Consider the following 22,230-nt stretch of genomic DNA (forward strand, 5'->3'; position numbering starts at 1 on the left):
TATAAGAGTTTTTGTGCATCATTTAACTTTATCGAAATATTCATTTTTATAATGCAAGTTAGCTTAAACATTTCGTTTATTGGAATTGGTTTTCACTCTCATTTCAGCCCATCTAAAAACTACCTAAAAACTTATCAAACCACCTTTTATTTGGGGTGGGGGTGGGGGTGGGGTCGGGGGATATCCGGGAGAAAAACAAAACAAAGGGGAGACTACACGTCTACACCACTGCTTGAACACTACGTTGTTGAACAGCTCTCAAGATGTCGTTTACAATACTCAAATTATTCGTTTACATAAATTATTTTTTACTCTCATTACTCCCATTATTTGTTGGAGATGGTGACTAATAAGAAACTTGATGGAGCATTTTAGCAGGCTTTGACAATCCAATCAATCACCCAAAACTAGAAAGGGATGGGATTTGAAGAAATTGGGGAAAATATTAGATGGAGTTAGGTGGCTGACCTCAAACACATCATAGACCAAACATTATTTATAGTATGAATTGAATTGAAGATTTCAAGGTTAAGCTTTGATGTTGTCAATGGAAATGGGCAATTTTCAACTCGGTTTTTCTCCTCTCTTTTTCCACACCAGCCACTACACACAATTCAACGCGCATTTGAAAAGCGTATACGGAGTATTCAAGAGGGCTAGGGAGGGAAACTCGTTCAAACATCACAACCAAAAGGACCATTTTTTTTATCTGTTCAAATGAGATAAATTTGACTTTCACTTAAATAAATTATTGAGTTCATGAAGATAGTAATTGGAGCGGGTACGAGAATTGTTCATCTAAGTTTATCAAGTTGTTTTGAATTAATGATACGTTGGGTGTTATTTGTGATTAAAGACGATGAAGAGTCTTGTTGAAAAGACTCTACGATTTGTGCTGGTACTCCCTACTTTTGATCCAAAAAAAAAAAAAAAAAACGAGTTATTGAACTCGAGTTTTGTGAATATAGAGATAAATATTAATAATGATTCTTCTGTTACTCAACTTCAAATTAGTCGGGGTTTTGTATGATGAATGGTGAGGTTCTCCTTTAACCATAATCGAAGATGAGTTATGTGTCCATTTTGAGAATTGTTGACGATGATAAGATTGGTGTCCCTTCGGCTAGAAGGATTGTTGTTTTCATTAATTAAGTGTTTAATTCGAGTGGTGCCAATGAGATTAAATTTATTGATTCCCACTAGACTCTTATATCTCTGGTTGAATTTCCTACAATTGAAGAGATCTTGTAGTTCATTCAAACAACTCTCGGAGAGCGAGAAACTACTGTAATCATTCTCTTTAAAAAAACTCGTGCTGAGTGTTTGGTTGGAGGGAGAGAATAATGTGGGAATCAAGTAAGAATTTAAATTATAGTGTTTGGTTTGCAAAGATATACTTATTAGGAATTTTAATTCCAATGTTTGGTATACATGAGAATTGAACGGGAATAAGTAATATAAAGTCCAAAGTGCACATACTTATTATTATTATTATTATTATGTTGTTGTTGTTGTTGTTGTTATGTTGTTGTTATTGTTGTTATTATTATAAAACACACACCATTGGTGCAAAGAAAGAATGAAAATTTTATTGTTGAAAATTTAGGCAAATACGCTATACATACAGAGACTAAATTTAAATTTTACTTTTGAAAATTTATGTAACACGTTGTAAATAAACCCTGAAATTGAATTGAAAGCAATAAAATAAATAAGGGGGTTTTGAGAAGACATACTTGATTAAGGTTGGCCTAATAATGATAATTGATCAATAAGATAAGATGAGAGTGACGGTAATTCTTCGGCGTTGTGTGTTGAGAGTCGAAGGAGAAAAAACACTGTAATCGATAGGGAGGTTAGACATCAATCTTAGGTTAAAAAAGAGGGATAATTTTGTCTCAAAGAGCCAAAGTTATTATTATTTTCTTTCTCAAAACCAAAGAATTGAAATACGAAGTGGAATATGAGTTTCTAATTCCATGAAATTATGAAAATGAAGGAATTGCAATTATGTGAAAACATAATTCCCTCCTATAAAACAAAAGAATTTACTCACATTTAAAATTAAGTAAGAATAGAATTGTAATTCCCTAAAAAATCAAGCCAACCTTCATTAGCGAAATAAATTCAATTTCACATATATAACTATATAAGATTTTAATTATGAATCTTGTAAATAGGAAAACCACTATTAAAAAAAAAAGGAGAAATCTCATTCTACCGTTCAACATTCTTCAACTTTTTTTTTTGGACATAGACTCGACTTCAAGTTAGTCAAATACGGGGTATAATACTCCATAAAATCCGTATTACTTTATTGTATTAAAAAATATTTTTTTAAAAATCACAAAATTAAACAGTGGTGTGAAGACTGCCATTTTGATGATTTATTCAACTCGGTAATACTAATCAAAATCGCGTTCGTTTCAATCATTGACTCTATCATTTAATTTCAAACTCATAAGTCATAATTACCATTGACTCTAATCTATTCCCATTTTCCTAGACTTTTCATAATTATAAATTATAATAATTCCCATTTTCTTTTCCCACCAAGAAAACAATAAACAAAAGAAAATCCATGTACATATATCTAGATTACATTGAGCCAATAAGATTAAAGAAGAGTAATGATTTTACCTTGTTTGACGTAACATTAAGGGTGCGTTTGGTTCGCACATGGGAATCGGAATCGGAATGGGTATCAAATACTTGGTAAGGGTAAATGGGTTTTGGTGAAAGTATTTAGCATGTTTGGTAGTTGGGTGGAATGGGAATGATTATTAATAGTTGGGGAAGAAATGATGAAGGAAGATGAAACCCTTATTTAATAAGGGTATGGGTTTTGCCATTAATGGGGTATTCTAAACCCATAGTAGCATTCACAAAACCTATCAACCAAACACTAACAATCACTTTGATACCCATACCTTATGCCTAAACCCCCCAACCAAACACACCCTAAATGTATGTAAACGAACAATGATGGATATACGAGTACTTGTTATATAATTAACATAAAAATTTGCCTGGCTATTTACATTGAGTTAATAAAATTAAAAAAGATTAATGGTTTTATCTTGTTTGACGGAGCATCAAACACATGTAAACGAAGAACGACAAATACATGGTTACTAACTTTATGATTAACATCCCGATTTGCTTCTCTAACTATACATACAATGAAATTTCTAAGGTGATGTTTGATACTGATATCTTTTGTACTGAATACAACACTATATACTTTTTAGTTGTATCGAGTACAATCAATTTTTGCACGCACTTGATGCAGTAAGTCTGACTGGACCAATACGCAATGCAGTGTACCAATCGATATTCTGCACCATAGCCCCGTAAATATGATTAATTTTGCAAATTCGAGAAAATTACACATGTTCATCCCTGAATTATAAGAAAATAGCAATTTTTGTTCGCCAATATATCATATTATCTATATTATTTGCGAATTTGCCTCTTTTTTTTGTTTTTTGTTTTTTTTTTTGTTTTTTGCTCCTTAATTGTGAGCAAACCGACTGTATCAGCACAACCTTAATAGAATTCAAAGATAAAAAATAATAATAATAATTTCAAAATTTTCGACCAACAATTATGAAACAGAAAAAGTTATAACAAATATAATTAAGAGATAAAAATCGTCATTTTTACATCGACAACTAGACACTTTGCATATATGGATTGAGTGGTAAATGTGTCACCAACGTAACTCACCATTGCATGTGTTAGTTGTCTAGAATCTAGGCACATGAATTTGAATAGAGATTAAAGAATTGGTGCATAAGATAATAGTACTCAACATTCAACAAGTGGTGAAAAGAGAGCTTTGAGATGGCATGTAGCTGCCGTTGCCAATCCTCTACGGCACCCTTTCAACTCCCATTTCTCAACCAATATATATATTCCTCTCCGAGGAACACACGTACTACTACCACAAAAACCAAATCCGCCATTACCATTTATACACTTAGTAATTAACTCGTTCGTCGAATTAAGGTGCCCTATTGACGAAGGATAAACCAGTTTAGATTACCCATAATTAACTGATTTTAAAAAAATAACAAATAGATAGCTCCCACGAAGAGAAGGGTTGCCCACATTGATGATAATTTTTGATATATTAAAAAGTCTACATTCACTATTTCAAGGTGTACACTGAGTGAACAGGCTTTGTGACTCTAGTTAGCAAAAAACCAAAAGAATGTAAACTAGTTTAGGTTGCACATATGACATACCTGATCAGCTCAAACAAAGAGAATGCCAATAGACAATTCTCATAGATAGGTGAACTTGAAACTTTGTTGCTATTAAACCAATGCACATAATATATTATATATTTATAAATATTTAAAAATAAAACATCAAAATCAAAATTTTAACTCTTTACAAACATTAAAGGAAAACAATGATTGTCCAAAAATATTATACAATTAGAATTGATTAATTTTGAAAATTTTCTTTACATATATTGTCTCTGTTCTCTTTACTCTAATCTCTAAGTTATTGGTTCTCCCTCAAGAAAGATGTGTTGGCGAGTAAGCATTTGTTGATATTTATATTGGAATAAATGTTAAAAGTAGAATATCAATTATTGTATATATACAAAATATTAATTAATTTTGCACTAGACATCCTCTTAAGTATATCCTCTTAAGTATAAATCTAATTTTATGAGCACCACCTGAATTGAATCCAATTGAAACATAATAAAAATTTGTGTAATTATTATTTGAAAGATTGAGGAGAGAACACTATTGGATAAATGTTGGTATGAAAAGCAAGTCCGACAACGTGGGATGGTTTCAAATTTCAAAGACCAAAGGGGTCACTTTTGAAAAAATATTAAAAATTTCGAAATTGACCCCACATTTGGGTGACTTGCAATCTGTTCGTTGACCATCCTCACCCAACCACCCACCCCCTCCTCCTCTCCCTAGGTGGGGCCCACATCTCCAACCATGTGAAATTTTGTCATTCGATACATCAATTATATATTCTGATGTTTATCTTCTCATTTTTTAATGTTGAATATTGTAATCAAAATAACCTAAATTGTCTCACCAAGGTGATGGATACTATCATTACTATTGATAAAAAGTGAATGGGAAAAGTCAAAATGTTAAATGAGTAATCAATAATACTAGATATTGACAACAACAATTTTAGAGTTATTAGACCATCCCCATTAATAATTTTTACTTGATTTTTGCGAGAGAAAAAAATTAAGTAAATAGTTTTTGATAAATGAAAATGATGGTCTTTCATTAGTTTTTCTTCCTGAAAATTAAAGTTTTTAGTGGAGTTCGCGTGGAGAGAGAAAAGTATAAAGCAACTGATGAACCGTAGGTTGAGCGCAAAATGCGCGTCCAGTAGGTGCATGCATAGCAACTCTAAATTATTACATACTATATATGTAAAAACTGAGATTTTAAGTCTTATATTTATCTATAATTCAAGATAAGATCGATTACACAATGATCAAATGTACTTTTATTATATATTTATACGTTTTTTTAAATACTCAAGAATCTTAACCCTCACACCCGTGGTTAGAACATGTGACAACTCATTTGATGCCATCACACTACATGGTAGTTGGCATATTTATACGTATTAAATAATATTATACTTATTATTTTACAATGTCATGTCAAACAATTTATTTTGTAAATTTTTTTTTCTGGATGACAATGAAAACCCTCATCCATTATTCCGATGGCGTGCATTGGGTAAACTTAATTTATATGTAGTAGCCCACAAATCACATATAGGAGATAAATTATAGTAGAAAGATTCTATGCAACGGTCTCTATCGAAAAGATGTTAACAGTAATCAAATTTGTGACCTTTAAATATGAAAATTATGTTTCACTCACGCAATCATTATCCCGATGACATTAAATGAATTGAAGCTTTAAATAAAACTGCTAAAGTGAAGTTGAAACTATATTATGTTAAGATGGCATGGATCTCTTTTTTTGGTCATAGATTCTTATCCAAAATTATATTCTTTCCCCACCCACCCCCAACCCCTTTATTTTCATGCATAGAGAGAAGCAAAATATAAACATCAAAAGTAATTATAAAAATGGAAGAAAATAAATACATTTATAATTTATAACAAAATATAAATACATGGCATTTTTTCCTAATTTCAGTGGTGTGTATTTCAAACTTGAAATCTCCCGCCACTATACATTTGAACTAAAGATAGTCCTAAAAATGACTTTTATTTTTGGAATATTAAATATTTAAGTTATTTTATCCAAAGTCAAAGCATCCAAACTTAATCCTATATTTCTACCATTGTAATCTCGGACATAGCTCAACTGGTCAACCAATATAAAATAAGTTAATTTTTTTAAAAATCATCACTAGTAGTCTCAAAGGCAGAAGCGACACATCCAACAATTTATCTAATTCATCAATTTTCAAAGCGGGAACAAAACATCCTATGATTTACCTCTCTATCAATCTCCAGGATAGGAGTGGCACATCCCGCAATTTGCTTCATCTGCCAGTTTTCATGGTATTAGCGGATCTTTTAATTTGGAGTTCAATCTCGTATTATTCATACCATTATAGAGTGAGAGCTTATGATACGGTGGTTTAAAACAATTTAATGTTGTTTTATTTAATTAATTGGTAATGAGATTAGTTAGTTTACAAAGACTCAATTATTAATTATGATATATTTTTATATTTTATCATAAACTACATGAATGGATGCAAATAAAAGTTTTTATTATCTAAGTTTGATGGCATTGATTAGGTGACCAAACTTAATAATAACCAATTAAGTGGTCCAAACCACAATCCAACACATGGGTTGACTTGGGGGACTAACTTGAGGGACAAAGATCAATAGAGACTAGGCCAACATGGGTATTTAACATATTCAAATCAATTCAATACTATTCATTATCAATTTAACAAATAAAAAACATATAATTCTTTGTTCAACTTATTTTATTTACAACATGTACATCATCTAACATAACATATCTATTGAATGTAAGCTTCTAACATATTAAAATCAATTTAATATTATCCATTGTCAATTTAGACAAATTAAAAAACTTGTTATTCTCTGTTCAACTTATTTTATTTATATTATTTAAAAAAAAACTCATTTTATTTATATAAAAATTACTTAAATTGTCTGTTTACCACCTAATAAGTCACTCATACTTTAACACCAAATTAATAGGGGTGTACCATATTATGACACTTTGCTGGTTATAGTCACAAAACGGACGTCACCTATGGTGCACTTTTGAGTAATGAATATGGACTTTCTTGTAAATTTAAATGTAATTTATCAACTTTCTTTGAATAAGAGTCAAATACTGTATGAATAACTTGAACTAAGGTCCTGTTAGATAATATAGTTAGCTTATCAACAAATTTTAGTTGATTTGATCACTATTAACTGTTTGATATGGTTAAACAACCATTATAGATGTTTGATTAATTAGTTTTTTGTAACAACTTATTGTTCTAAAATGCTAGAATTCAAAAAACTGCTCAAAACAGTTTTTCGATAAGTTTTTTGAGAAAGTCATTTTGCATGTAATCAGCTATCAACTAATAACTAATTTACCAAATATCTGTTTACTAGTGTTAAATCCACTAACTAAATCAGCTAATAGCTATTTATCAAACACCCAAATCTGAATTAGACAAAAAAAGTTGATAATATATGGAGTGATATTGACTAGAAGTTGGGCTTGACCTTGGGCTTCAAACAAAATAAACAACCAGAGACCCAAACCTACCAGACAGACAAAAACACCCCAAGAAGACAAAAAAGGACACCTCGATTTCCCCTCCCCGTTGACCCTACTTACCACTTTAGCTAAAACCCCCGGACCTATATCCGTCTTTTCCCCCCACAGTCACGTGTCTTCCTACGTGGATATTTTAACCTGCCACGTCGATCCAAATTTCAATTTTCTCTCTCTCTCCCCCCATTTTCAAACTCCCCCTCTCTCTCTCTACAAAAGCAAAGAACACTGGTCTCCCCTCTCTCTCTCCTCTCTCTCTCTATACTTTGCAGTCTTTTTAATTCGCAGGTAAATCTACAAATACAAAATTTATATACTCCGGCGCGGCGTTCTCTCTCTCTCTCTAGGAAATCTGTTTCTCTCTCTCTATTTTTTTCTCTCTCTCTCTATATATACATACATATATTTATATATATATACTTGAATTTATATATATAGATTGCAGTGTGAATAGATATAGTTTGATTTGGGGGTGGGGGGGATTGAGATGAATCGAATGTGATGGGAGGAGGGTTTTCGCATCTGTTTCCGTGTGTTAACCCGGCGGTGAACCGGGATGAACCGGAGGTTGTCTTCACCGGCAGCGAGCCACTGGACGAGACGCTCGGCCACTCATTCTGCTACGTTCGGTCTTCAGCTCGGTTTGTGTCGCCTCCCCACTCCGATCGGTTTATTTCGCCGTCGCAGTCGCTCCGGTTCGACGAGCCGGCTCAGCCGAAGACCAGACCGGGGGGCGGTCCAATGGAAACCGGTTTCCGGGCCATTTCCGGTGCGTCGGTGAGTGCTAACACCTCCACTCCCAGAACTGTGCTTCAGGTGGATAATTTTTACGAGGATGCTACCGGAACTGATGGCGCTATTACTGGAGTGAGGGGAAGCGTTGTGAACGGGTTTGAGAGTACGTCGTCGTTTTGCGCCTTGCCTCTTCAGCCGATTCCTCGCGGCGGCAGCGGCGGGGAGCGGTCGTGTCCGATGGAGAGGGCGTTCTTCATGTCGGGTCCGATCGAGCGAGGAGCGCTATCTGGGCCGCTGGAGCCGCCCACCGGGTCGGATTCCGGTGCGAATAATGTCCCATTCTCGGCGCCGCTGGGAGGTGTTTATGTGAAGAAGAAGAGGAGGAGAGGCATTTCGGGAATTCGGAAGGCCTTGTACAGGAACTTCCCGGAGAAGAAGAGGCCGTGGGTTTTACCGGTTAGGAACTTCGGTGGTGGCCGCAAGGACGATCCACCTGCATCAAATTGTGGGGGGCGTGAGTTGGAAATGAGCTGTGATAACAATATCCAGTGGGCTTTAGGGAAAGCCGGTGAAGATCGAGTACATGTGGTTGTATCGGAGGAGCTTGGATGGCTATTTGTAGGTATTTATGATGGATTCAATGGGCCAGATGCCCCTGAATTCCTTATGAGTAATCTGTACAAAGCAATGTACAAAAAACTAGAGGGTTTGTTTTGGGATAGTGAAGAGACTAGTAGGCAGGAAGAAGTAGGTGCAGGTTTAGAAAATGATGTGATTCCAGAGAATTCAGACATCCTAAATACAAAGTCATCACTTGAACCTACAGGTGAGGTTGTTAGGGAAGTTGAAGGTGTAAATGGTGTTAACTTTCAGCAGCTCGATAAAGGATCCACAAAGAAGGTGACATTTCGTTCGGGTGAGATTGAGGTTAGGAGGAGAAGATTATGGGAGTTTTTGGCAGAGGAGGACCCTGAAGATGGTCTTGATCTCTCGGGTTCAGACAGATTTGCATTTTCAGTAGAGGATGCCTTAAGTGTGAACAATGCAGGTTCTGCAGTGAGAAGATCACTGCTGCTGTCAAAATTGAAACAAGGGTTGTTGATTAAACACAGGGAGAATAAAAAATTGTTTCCATGGAGATTTGGGTTGAAGGGCAAGGAGAAAGTTGGGGTGGAGGAGAATAGAGTTGAAGAGGAAAGGAGTATTGGAAACGGGAGGAGACGCAAAGTGGGTCCAGTTGACCATGAGTTAGTTTTGAGAGCAATGTCAGGGGCTCTTGAAATAACTGAGCTTGCCTACTTGGATATGACGGATAAGCTTCTTGATCGGTATCCAGAGCTTGCGCTGATGGGTTCGTGTTTGTTGGTTGTTTTGATGAGAGATGAAGATGTGTATGTGATGAATTTGGGAGATAGTCGGGCTATAGTAGCAAAGTATGAGCCTGAAGAGGTTACTTCTAGTTCAAATTCAAGGGTACTGGGTAATGATGGGTTGGCTGTGGAAGGTAAAGTTGAAGAGTCAAAGGGTAGCATTCTGGCGGAGGATAAGGCTACAAATGTGGTTCCTGTTCAAGATATGAGGTTGGTCTCATTGCAATTGTCTACTGATCATAGCACAAGCATTGAAGAAGTAAGTTCCTCTTACCTTCAGTTGGGTTCATTTGGTGTTTTCAGTCTTTTTTAGCTCTTTAATTACTTCATTTGAAGGTTTCATAATTTGTTCCTTTCCTTTGGACTATGAAATGGAGCCTGATAGTAAGTACTTCAGGTCACCTAGATGGCACCCGTGTGGTGTCTTACTGTCTTATTAACCCCAACGGCACACATTAACAATAAATGCTTTGACATTTATGAAGACTCATTTACCCTCCTTTAATTGAACATCAAAAACATTTGCTAAAGTCGGATAAAAGAAGTATTAAATAGTGATTTCCTGTGGAAAATTCCCTTTAAACATCACTGCTAAAATTTGAAATTGTGGAACACATTGCTGCAGTTAGTTCTGATGTTCTCTTATCTTTAACTTCAAATATTGAAAAGATACTTGATCAGCAACTCTGTGTAAACATCTTCAGATATTCAACATAGCTGCCTTTGTTCTAATGCAAAAGTTCTGGGCTTGATGTGAAAAAGTCACTGCTTTTATTCTAACTAATTTAATCAAGGCTCTGGATGGTGGAGTTTTAACCAAGGAACTAGCCAATAGTCTTGTGCACCAAAGTTGTTTGGTGGGCATATGTTATGGTTTTAAATGGTTTAATATCTGCCTTGTGTAGTATCCTATACGGCTATACCCCTATCGTTCCATACCTCAAATACTTTGCTGCCTCAGTGTGTGGAACCCACTGAGAAAGCTAGTTGTGGCTTATCACATATTCACATATATAGGAATGTTAACCCAGAGAGCCTCCTTTGATCTTCAAAGACCTGCCAATTTAGCAAATTAGCATATGATCACATGCTGTGTTATTAGGCACGGATTCTGCAAAGGAAATTCTTTATCCTCATTTTCATAGAATTGTAGAAATTCTAGCTTCAGGTTCTACTAACATGTTCAAGGAAAATGCTTGTCATTTTTTTCTATCTACTAGTCTAGCAAAGCGACATTTCCATTATCTTGATATTGTCCATGTGTAGTTTGAATTATGGGTGTAATCCTTTATTTGCTTCTTTTTGATAAATTATTTAATACTCAAAAAAAAAAAAAAGATGAACTGAGACACTGCAAATAGAGCTACTCCATATTAACTTTTTAATAGTTGCATATAAATTATGAAAATGCCCATTGATATCTTCAATTCAGTGACATGAGCTTAAAATGTCAGTCAAACTTTGATTACTGTTGAAGATATTTCTGTACTGTCCAGTTGCCTCTGTTTTGATGAAGTAAAACACTGCTGCCATTAGGAAAGGTTTTTGTGGCTTGGTGAAGGAGATTATTTGTGAATGTCATTGATATTTCTTGGTTTTACTTTTTTGAAATTAAAGTGTGATACATGTATTACATTATGGTGTTATTACAAATTGTTTTAGAATAATTGTTAATTTTAACTGTATTATTTGCATCTTATGCTTGGTCATTGTTTTTTCATATTCTAAATTCCTTTCCTCTAACTTTCCACAGGAGGTTATCAGAATCAAGAATGAGCATCCTGATGACAGTAACTGTATTGTCAATGATAGAGTCAAAGGTCGCCTAAAGGTCACCCGTGCATTTGGGGCAGGCTTCCTGAAACAGGTTTGTTATTTACTTTCTAGAATTTTGTGTCAAGAGTAAAAACCGTTACAAACCCCTCTTACAGGAAAGAGTTGGCAAAACTGCTTTATGAGATTAAGCACATTTCAATATGTTACAATATTATACTCCTTGTGCTGTAATTCAGTAATTTAAATGTTGTATCCCACACTAGCAGTTGCTTGCTCCTCTAGCCTAAAAAATTGAGCTTTCTGCCCTCACGTGTATTGTGTGTCTAACTTGGTTCTTCACTAGTAAACTTATCTATTATTTGCATCTATGAGAACTTGTATGATAATTGTATGAAAAGGGATTGCTTATGTAATGTTTTAACATCCTTGTTGCAGCGTAAGTTGAATGACGCATTATTGGAAATGTTTCGCAATGAATATATTGGCAACACACCTTATATATCTTGTATGCCTTCTTTACGGCACCATAGACTATGTCCTGGAGATCAATTTTTGGTGCTCTCCTCTGATGGCTTATACCAATACTTGAGCAATGAGGAAGTTGTTTCCCATGTTGCAAATTTTATGGAGAAGTTTCCTGATGGAGATCCTGCGCAGCACCTGATTGAGGAGCTTTTGCTTCGTGCAGCCAAGAAAGCTGGTAATATTTCACTTGATTTTCTTCAATTTTTGTCTTTATTTGTGTTGAGGATAGCCTTTAAGCTTGTTTTGGAATTTTCAACTTTATTAGACTGTTACATCTCATTAGTTGTTTAGAGGATTTTATATCTGCTAGACAAGAGTACACAGACACATGCACATACAATTTATGATATTTTATTTTAAGAAAAAAGTCTATAGTTTCTTTCCAGTGGCTTTGCATTCTGTACATTACCCCCCTTCCCTGTGGAGGGAAATCTGAAACCTGTGTCTATAGTATAATGCCATCAATTTCATGCTCTTATCAGTTTTTTCAGAATCATGTATCAGCAGTTGTGCACTGTACTGCTGTTTGCAGTTGTCATGACTTAGTGAGAACATAGCTTTGGTTTGGTTGATGCACTTTATTAGGACCTTTTCTTAATTAATTGACAATCGTGTCTAAACAAAGTCACTTTAATTCTACTGTTCCTTTTTCAACTTTTTGTCTATCATGCTTGTTTCATTGAACGATGGTTTTTATTTCCCCAATCATTTTATAAAGGGTATACTGTTATCTGTGTGGAGATGAATAGGTTTTACCATCAAAAACATAAAAATTTCATGGTTATTTGATACTTGGGACCATTTAGCATTCCGCGGATGGACATTAAATTCAATGCCTTAACTCAAAACCTGCTGGATTTATTGTGTCTGCAGGAATGGATTTACATGAATTGCTCGACATTCCAACAGGAGACCGAAGGAAGTACCATGACGATGTCACTGTTATGGTAATATCACTCGAAGGAAGAATTTGGAAATCATCAGGAAAATACCTTTGAATTCCTCCAACAGCACAAATCTCTGCAGCAATTGATTTGCTCCTTGCAAGCCGAACCTGCTGCAGTTTGAGGTTTCTGGGAACATTATGAAATTCGATAACGATCTGGCTTCATGTCTCAACAAGGACTGTTGTTAAGTCCCGCCTTGAGCAAAACACCTTTGTGGGGAAGCCCGTAATGCAGATGGCAAAACAACCGGTGGCAGATTGAAATCGACGCATATTGTGAATCGGTTTCTGGATGACGGTATAAATTTTGTAGCTGGGACTATCCTGGATGTGCTCTTAGACAAGAAAACTGACTCTCCTTTTGCTCTTCCTTTCTAGATTTTGCATAGAGGCATAGGATCTTTTTTTTCATTCATTTGTATTTTGTTCTTTAAATTAGGGCAAGAGAAGTGGTTGTAAGCAGATTGGGGGGAGGGGGTGGGTGTGGCTTAGTTACAGAGCTCTACACTAGACTCCATTTTCACAGGAGAAAGCTATTGAAACCCATGTGTAAAAATTGTTGTTACAACTGGGAGCAGAAAAAGAAGCACCAATTTCCCAAATGGTCTCTCTGGGCATGAGCACATACTTGTGCTTTACCCTTTCTGTATACAGAATGCTATAAATGGTTCTAAATTCTAATGCAATCATTCCATTAAAATTTTGTGTTTTATTTAAAATTTTAATAAGCATATAATATAAGTGTGTGAGACCCTGCTAGTTGTCTTAAATTAGTTTGAAATGCGCCCTGTGCGGCTTAACTCAATAGTCCAAAAATAATTTTTAAATTTTGTATTTATAGTTAACACATTCTGTACTTGTAACTATCATATTATGTGTCAGTAATTATTTATTTGTTTACATGTACAGAAGCTATTAACTGTATGTACATATATAAGATTTTTGTATCAGAATTCATAATGTAATATAAACTCTGGTCTATGATATAACAATTGCACAAGATATAAGAATTGGTGGGATTATTACTATACCCGATGTTATCTCTAGTATGGAGAGATATTGACCTGAAGTTGGGCTTGACCTTGGGCTTCAAAACAAAACAGAAAACCAGAGAGACCCAAACCTACCGGACAAAAACACCCCAAGAAGACAAAAAAGCACGCCTCGATTTTCCCTCCCCGTTGACCCTACTTACCACTTTCGCTTCAAAACCCCCCAGAGCCCCCAGACCCATAACCGTCTTTTCGTCCGCAGTCACGTGTGTTCCTACGTGGATATCGTAACCTGCCACGTCAGTCCAAAATTTCAATTTTCTCTCTCTCCCCATTTTCAAACACTCTTTCTCTCTCTACAAAAAAGAAAAAGAACACTGGTCTCCTCTCTCTCTCTCTTCATTGCAGTCTTTTTTAGTTCGCAGGTAAATCTAAATACAAAAAATATATATATATATACACCGGCGTGGTGCTCTCTCTCTCTAAGAACTCTGTTCCTCTTTCTCTCTCTCTCTATATATATACGAGAATATATACTGCAGTGTGTGTGTGTATATATATAGTTGATTTGGGGGGTGGGGGGGATTGAGATGAATCGAATGTGATGGGAGGAGGGTTTTCGCATCTGTTTCCGTGTGTTAACCCGGCGGCGAACCGGGATGAGCCGGCGGAGGTTGTATTCACCGCCGGCGAGCCACTGGACGAGACGCTCGGCCACTCATTCTGCTACGTTCGGTCTTCAGCTCGGTTCGTGTCGCCTCCCCACTCCGATCGGTTCGTTTCGCCTTCGCAGTCGCTCCGGTTCGACGAGCCAGGTCAGCAGAAGTCCAGACCGGTCGGCGCCGGTCCAATGGAGACCGGTTTCCGGGCCATTTCCGGTGCGTCGGTGAGTGCTAACACCTCCACTCCCAGAACTGTGCTTCAGGTCGATGAATTTTACGACGATGCCCCTGGAACTGATGGCGCTATTACTGGAGTGAGGGGTAGCGTTGTCAATGTCAATGGTTTTGAGAGTACGTCGTCGTTTTGCGCCTTGCCTCTTCAGCCTGTTCCTCGCGGCGGCGGAGAACGGTCGGGTCCGATGGAGAGAGCGTTCTTCATGTCGGGTCCGATCGAGCGGGGCGCCCTATCCGGGCCGCTGGACGGGTCCACCGGGTCGGATCCCGCTGGAAATAATGTTCCATTTTCGGCGCCGTTGGGGGGTGTTTATGTCAAAAAGAAACGGAGGAGGGGCATTTCGGGAATTCGAAACGCCCTATACCGGAATTTCCCGGAGAAGAAGAGGCCGTGGGTGTTACCGGTTAGGAATTTCGTTACCCATAAAGATGCCCCGCCCGCTTCAAACTGCGGGCGTGACTCGGAAATGAGCTGTGACAGCAATATTCAGTGGGCTTTAGGGAAAGCAGGTGAAGATCGAGTACATGTGGTTGTATCAGAAGAGCATGGATGGCTATTTGTGGGTATTTATGATGGATTCAATGGGCCAGACGCCCCTGAATTCCTTATGAGTAATCTGTACAAAGCAATGTATAAAAAACTAGAGGGTTTGTTTTGGGATAGTGAAGAGACTAGTAGGCAAGAAGAAGTAGGTGAAAGTGTAGAAAATGATGTGATTGCAGAGAATTCAGGCACCCAAAATACAAATTCATCACTTGAAGCAACAGATGGGGAGGTTAGGGAAGTTGAAGGTGTAAATGGTGGTAATTTTCAGCAGCTTGATAGAGGATCCACAAAGAAGGTGACATTTCGTTCGGGGGAGATTGAGGTTAGGAGGAGGAGAAGATTATGGGAGTATTTGGCAGAGGACGATCCTGAAGATGGTCTCGATCTTTCGGGTTCAGATAGATTTGCATTTTCAGTAGAGGATGCCTTAAGTGTGAACAATGCAGGTCCTGCAGTGAGAAGATCACTGCTGTTGTCGAAATTGAAACAAGGATTGTTGAGTAAACACAGGGAGAGTAGGAGATTGTTTCCATGGAGATTTGGGTTGAAAGGTAAGGAGAAAGTTGAGGTGGAGGAGAATAGAGTGGAAGAGGAAAGGACTATTGGAAACGGGAGTAGACGCAAAGTGGGTCCAGTAGACCATGAGTTAGTTTTGAGAGCAATGTCAGGGGCTCTTGAAATAACTGAGCTTGCTTACTTGGATATGACGGATAAGCTTCTTGATCGATGTCCAGAGCTTGCCCTGATGGGTTCTTGTTTGTTGGTTGCTTTGATGCGAGATGAAGATGTGTATGTGATGAATGTGGGAGATAGTCGAGCTATAGTAGCAAAGTATGAGCCTGAAGAGGTTACTTCTAGTTCAAATGCAACGGTTCTAGGTAATGATGGGTTAACTGTGGATGGTATAGCTGAAGAGTTTAATGGTAGCATTCAGGTAGAAGATAAGGTGTCAAATGTGGTGCCTGTTCAAGATATGAGGTTGACTGCATTGCAATTGTCCACTGATCATAGTACAAGCATTGAAGAAGTAAGTTCTCTTTCCTTCAGTTGGGTTCTGCTGGTGTTTTCAGTCTCTTTATTGCTATTTAATTACTTCATTTGAAGATTTTCTTATTTGTTTCTTTCCTTTGGAGTATGAAATGGAGATGGCACCCATTTGGTGTCATAGTAACACCAACTGTACACATTAATACTAAATGCATGGACATTTGTGTAGATTTTTTTGCCCTTATTACTCTTCAATGGAACATCCATAACATTTGCTAAAGGTGGGATAAATGAAGTATTAAACTGTGATTTTGTGGAATTTTCCCTTTGAAGATCACTGCTAAAATTTGAAATTGTAGAATGCATTGATTTAGTTCTGATGTTCTCTAAGCGGGTTTCTTTTGAACACATTGTAAATCAGTGTAAACATCTTTAAAATTTGAATGTAGCTGCCTTTGTTCTAAAGCCAAAGTTCAGGGTTTGATGAGAACTGCCCACTGCTTTTATGCTTAACTAATTAAATTGTGGCTCTAGATGGTGAAGTGTTCACCAAGAAGCTGTAAGCTTGACATTTGTTTTGTGCATCTAAATTGTCTGGTGTTTTATCCAAAAGAACGTTGTGGGCATATGTTATGGTATTAAATGGTTTAATATCTGCCTTGTGTAATGTCCTATCATTCCATACCTCAACTAGTCTGCTGCCTCAGTGATCCCAATGCGTGGAACTTAGAGAAATCTGGTTGTGGCTTTTCACAGATATAGGAAAGTTAAACCAGAGAGCTTTATTTGATCTTTAAAAACCTGCCAATTTAGCATAAGATCAAATGCTGTCTTATTAGTGTACATAATTTTCAGCAGCCATTCTTTCTCTTCCTAAGATATTGTGATTTTCATTTTATTTCAAAGAAACTAGCTACAATAGGCATGGATTCTGAAAATTAATTATCCTCATTTTCATAGATTTGTAGAAATTCTAGCTTCAGAATCTACTTGCATGTTCAAGGAAAATGCTTGTCATTTCTGCTAGTCAAGCAGCGCTGCATTTTCATTATCTTGATAATGTCCATGTGTAGTTTGAGTTATGACTGTAACCCTTTATTCATTTCTTTTAATAAGTTATTTCATTCACAAAAAAAGATGTATAGAGCCAGTGCAAACAGAAGAGAACTACTCCATATTAACTTTTCAATAGTTGCATATACATGATGAAAATGTGCATTGATATCTTCAATATAGTACCAACTACCATAAGCTTAAAATGTCGGTCAATCTTCTTCGATTACTGTTGAAGATATTTTTGTACTGTCAAGTTGCATCTGTTTTGATGAAGTAAACAGTGCTGCTTTTAAGGAAGGTCTTTGTTGTCTGGGTGAGGGAGATTATTTGCGATTTTGTGAATATCATTGATATTTTGTGGTTTTACTTTTCCAAAATTGAGCTTTGATACACGTATTACATTATTGTATGATTACAGGAGGTTATCAGAATCAAGAATGAGCATCCAGATGACAGTAACTGTATTGTGAATGATAGAGTGAAAGGTCGCCTAAAGGTCACCCGTGCATTTGGGGCAGGCTTCCTGAAACAGGTTTGCTATTTACTTTCTAGATTGAGCTTTGGTTTTTCCCTTGTAAACTTAGCTATTATTTGCAACTTTGAGAACGCTGTATGATAATTCTTTAGATCCATGTATGAAAGGTGATTGCTTATTTGCTTATATAACCTATTAGCATTCTTGCTGCAGCGTAAGTTGAATGATGCGTTATTGGAAATGTTTCGCAATGAGTATATTGGCAACACGCCTTACATATCTTGTACACCTTCTCTACGTCACCATAGACTCTGTCCTGGAGATCAATTTTTGGTGCTCTCCTCTGATGGCTTATATCAATACTTCAGCAATGAGGAGGTTGTTTCCCATGTTGAGAATTTCATGGAGAAATTTCCTGATGGAGATCCTGCACAGCACCTGATTGAGGAGCTTTTGTTCCGCGCAGCCAAGAAAGCTGGTAAATTGAACAATGGTTTTTATTTCCCCACTCATTTTATTAGATGTTGCAAATAATTGCATAAAGGGAGTTGAATTGGTTTAACCATCAAAAAACATAAAATTTCATGGTTATCCTTATACCATTTAGTATTCCATGGGTGGACAAATTAAACTTTTGCACAAAGGAATGCCATAATTCAAGACCTTCTGATTTGAGCTGGGTTTATTGTGTTTGCAGGAATGGATTTACATGAATTGCTCGACATCCCAACAGGAGACCGAAGGAAGTACCATGACGATGTAACTGTTATGGTAATATCACTTGAAGGAAGAATTTGGAAATCATCAGGAAAATACCTTTGAATTCTCCAACCGAAGAAATCCAATCCCTGCAGGCTGCAGCAATCAATTTACTCCTTGCAAGCTGCAGGTTGATATTCAGGAATCGGGTCAAGGTCTCTGAAAACACAGTGAAATTCAATCGTGATCTGGTTTCACATCTCAACCTTTGGGCAAGCTGAAGCTTGCAATGCTGATAGCAAAAACCGATGCCAGACTGAAACCGAGGCTTATTGAGAATCGGTTTCCGGATGAGGGTATAAATTTTGTAGCTGGGACTATCCTGGATGTGCTCTTAGACAAGAAAACTGACTCTTATTTTCCTCTTCTTCCTTTCTAGATTTTCCATAGGCATAGCATCCTTTTTCATTCATTTTTATTTTGTTCTTTTCCTCTTTTGCTTAGGGCAAGAGAAGTGCTTGTAATCAGATTGGGGGGTGATGGGGTTTGGCTTAGTTACAGTCTTACAGAGCTCTACACTAGACTCCATTTTCAGAGGAGAAAAAACTATTGAAACCCTGTGTAAAAATTCTTGTTACAACTGGGAGAGTGAAAAGAAGCACCAATTTTCTGTATTCAGAATGCTATAAATGGTCCTAATGGAATCATTCCATTGAAATTTCTCATAAAGTTTAGACTTACATATATATTCAGAATGAAATAAGCATATAGTGGTGGGAATACCGAATACTGTTATGCTGTTGCAGTTGCAGCATCCAAAGAGTATGCCTTTGATTGGATCCAAGACACTAAATCTTCTTGAGTCGCGACGAAAAATCCAGCCTTCTCTTCGCTCTCCTTGAAAGGGGCTTCGAACGTTTCCAGGTGCGAAGCGAATGCATTAGCCAAGCCTTGGGAGAACCTGTGGGTTCCCGCGCCAGTGTAAGCCGTGAAAAGTTGAGGCAGCGGCTCCTCGCGCTGCACAATTTTGGCGAGTGTCGCCATCCATTCCTCGAATGCAGTGCGTGCAGCCCCCACAGAGAGTGACCGGACATTCAAACGCCACTCTTGGGATGTCTTGCTATGTAAACCGGGGTACAGCCCATACACAGTCCCGATGTAGAGCAGCTCGTGAGCTCGGTTCTGCAGGTTTCGGTTCCTGCATATATCAATCAGACAGTTGCAGAAAGGTCTTCGGGATTCCGGAGAGGTATTGCTGAGAATCACTCTGATCTCTTCTTTCACAGTGTCAAAACTTGTGCTCTCTTCACCTAACATCCTCACAACGGCAACCAATCTCGGGCTCGCTCTCTGTAGACAACCAAGAACCTTCTCTGCATCCTCGCCTTCGCAATAGGACACAACCGAGAGCAGACACCCACAAAGCCTATCATCAGGTTTAATCCCTCTCTCCATCGACGCTTCAAACACCATAACTAAATCATCAATCCTCTTCGCTTTCCCCAAGCATTGGATCAAACAAGTGCACCCCATCACATTAAGTTCAACCCCTTCCTCGGCCATTTCCTTGTACAAACTCACTGCCTTCTCCACATCTCCCCCACTCGCATATATATTTATCATGGCCGTATAGCTCCAACTATCCGGTTTACAATTCCGCGACTCCTTCATATCACCAAACAGCCTCTCGGCCTCCTCCTCCAACCCGATATCAGCACACATACTCAACAACGTATTATACAAATAAAAATCCATAGGCCAACCCTTCGATTTCATTCTCTCCCAAAGCTCCAACGCATCTCTAGCCCACCTCGCCTTCCCATAAATCTTGATCAAGCACGTTAACGTCTTCTCATTCGGAGTAAGCCCGTACTCCAACATCTCCTCAAACAAACTCCTAGCCAAGCCCGGCTTCCCGGCCTTCCCCAACGCCTCGAACAACGTATTGTACACAACCAAATTGGGCTGAACCCCAACATTCTTCATTTCCTGCAACACAAACCTAATCCCATCATAATCAGCCACAGAACCAAACATTCTAGCCAGCATAGAGAACGCCACAGCATCGGGGGTCCACCCGCTCGCCCTCCCTCGCTCATACAACGATATCGCATCCTCAACTTTCCCCAACTGAGCATACACATCAAGCACAGCAGAGTAAGTCACCTCATCAGGGATCAACCCTGTCTTGTACATCCTCTCAAACCACTCCAAAGCCTTATCGAAAAGCCCACACCTTTTCGCACACGTGATGATAGTCGAATAGGTTATATTATCAAGCTCAACCCCATTCTCCACCATCTCAAAAGCCAGCCTCTCTATATGCTCAAACTGCCTCCCAAACCTCAAAGACTTCATGGCCACATTATAGAATATAGTCTCCAGTGGAAACAAATCCTTGGCCTTGATCCAATTCAAGAAAAGCAGAGATTTTTGCCAATCCCTAAGGCTATTAAGCACCAACAAAGCATTTTCTTTAGTGGGTGACTCTGGGATTTCCTCAAGAACTGCCATGAAACCCTCCTCATCAAAATACCCTTCATTCAATTTCCTAGCAAACCTCTTCAGGTCCCTAATCTGAGGGTTATAGGAGTAAGAAGAGCGCTTCTGACGCTGCAGAGAGAGAACAGAAGGTCTGGGTCGGGCCGGGTTGACCCAAGTGGATTGCGGTTTGGATAAGAGCTTAGTTTGGCTTGGCTGGTCAGCAAGAACCGTTGTGGATAAAGGCTTAAGCTGTTCAGACAAAGAAGGGCTCCCATTTCGACGATTTTCAGGCTTTTCTGCTGTTTTTGGAGGGGATTTTGATGAATTATTGCAAGAAATGTTGAGCCTTTTTCTGGGTAATGTTAAAGATGGAGAATTGAAGACATATGGGTGCTTTGTTTCTGAGGAACATGGATAGCTGAAATGGATATCTAGAGCTGTGGAGAGCTTTGCAGCCATGGAGAGTGGAGAAAAAAGAGAGAGTTTGAGAGTTTAGTTTATGGCAATGGCCATCCGTGAAGTTTTGTAGATTTTTTGGGACCTTATCTTCATATCAATACATTGTTTCACACAAACCCTAAACCCCTAAAAATCCAAAATTTTGGGGGGCAAATGTTAAAAGTTTGAAAGTAGAAGGGAGAAAACTACATAAAAAGTGAATTTTAAAATTCAAATATTGTTTTTTTTTTCCTTTTGTTAAATTTTTTTTCTTTTTAAAAGGAAAATGGTCAAATAAGCCACTAACGAAGTCAATTAGGTTCCTAAACTTTTAAAAAGTGTAATTACATCATTTAATATATTAAATTGGGACAATAACGACCAAATATCGGGAAATGACATGCTATTAGAAATTGCAGGTCATTTCAGTTCATACCAGAAAATTTAATGACGGTCGAACCATCACTAGTCGTCATTCCCGGTGGAAGCCTTCTCCATGGAA

General features: G+C 37.7%; 3 protein-coding genes across 3 annotated transcripts; 2 read left to right on the top strand and 1 right to left on the bottom strand.

Annotated features, from left to right (window-relative positions):
* Window positions 1–8,021: 8,021 nt before the first annotated feature.
* LOC116027378 (protein phosphatase 2C 29) lies at window positions 8,022–13,854 on the top strand. The gene is made up of 4 exons (XM_031268964.1): window positions 8,022–10,166; window positions 11,661–11,774; window positions 12,119–12,383; window positions 13,082–13,854. The coding sequence occupies exons 1-4, from the start codon at window positions 8,304–8,306 to the stop codon at window positions 13,204–13,206; spliced, it is 2,367 nt and encodes a 788-aa protein (XP_031124824.1). The 5' UTR covers window positions 8,022–8,303; the 3' UTR covers window positions 13,207–13,854.
* A 787-nt stretch (window positions 13,855–14,641) lies between these two features.
* On the top strand, window positions 14,642–19,480 carry LOC116027944 (protein phosphatase 2C 29-like). The gene is made up of 4 exons (XM_031269735.1): window positions 14,642–16,616; window positions 18,051–18,164; window positions 18,321–18,585; window positions 18,805–19,480. Exons 1-4 carry the CDS (start codon window positions 14,751–14,753, stop codon window positions 18,927–18,929), a joined length of 2,370 nt encoding a protein of 789 aa, XP_031125595.1. The 5' UTR covers window positions 14,642–14,750; the 3' UTR covers window positions 18,930–19,480.
* On the bottom strand, window positions 19,456–21,838 carry LOC116027946 (pentatricopeptide repeat-containing protein At5g46580, chloroplastic). Its single transcript, XM_031269736.1, has one exon. It carries the CDS (start codon window positions 21,747–21,749, stop codon window positions 19,599–19,601), a length of 2,151 nt encoding a protein of 716 aa, XP_031125596.1. The 5' UTR covers window positions 21,750–21,838; the 3' UTR covers window positions 19,456–19,598.
* Window positions 21,839–22,230: the final 392 nt, after the last annotated feature.

This window comes from Ipomoea triloba, chromosome 8 (assembly GCF_003576645.1).
Source record: "Ipomoea triloba cultivar NCNSP0323 chromosome 8, ASM357664v1".
Lineage (NCBI taxonomy): Eukaryota > Viridiplantae > Streptophyta > Magnoliopsida > Solanales > Convolvulaceae > Ipomoea > Ipomoea triloba.

Excerpts from the sequence above, each read along its gene's own strand:
- LOC116027378 (XM_031268964.1), top strand. The coding sequence starts at position 8,304 with ATGGGAGGAGGGTTTTCGCATCTGTTTCCGTGTGTTAACCCGGCGGTG. Across the intron at positions 11,775-12,118 it reads GGGCAGGCTTCCTGAAACAG|CGTAAGTTGAATGACGCATT; the intron begins GTTTGTTATTTA and ends TCCTTGTTGCAG. Across the intron at positions 12,384-13,081 it reads TCGTGCAGCCAAGAAAGCTG|GAATGGATTTACATGAATTG; the intron begins GTAATATTTCAC and ends TTGTGTCTGCAG.
- LOC116027944 (XM_031269735.1), top strand. The coding sequence starts at position 14,751 with ATGGGAGGAGGGTTTTCGCATCTGTTTCCGTGTGTTAACCCGGCGGCG. Across the intron at positions 16,617-18,050 it reads ATAGTACAAGCATTGAAGAA|GAGGTTATCAGAATCAAGAA; the intron begins GTAAGTTCTCTT and ends GTATGATTACAG. Across the intron at positions 18,165-18,320 it reads GGGCAGGCTTCCTGAAACAG|CGTAAGTTGAATGATGCGTT; the intron begins GTTTGCTATTTA and ends TTCTTGCTGCAG.
- LOC116027946 (XM_031269736.1), bottom strand. The coding sequence starts at position 21,749 with ATGGCTGCAAAGCTCTCCACAGCTCTAGATATCCATTTCAGCTATCCA.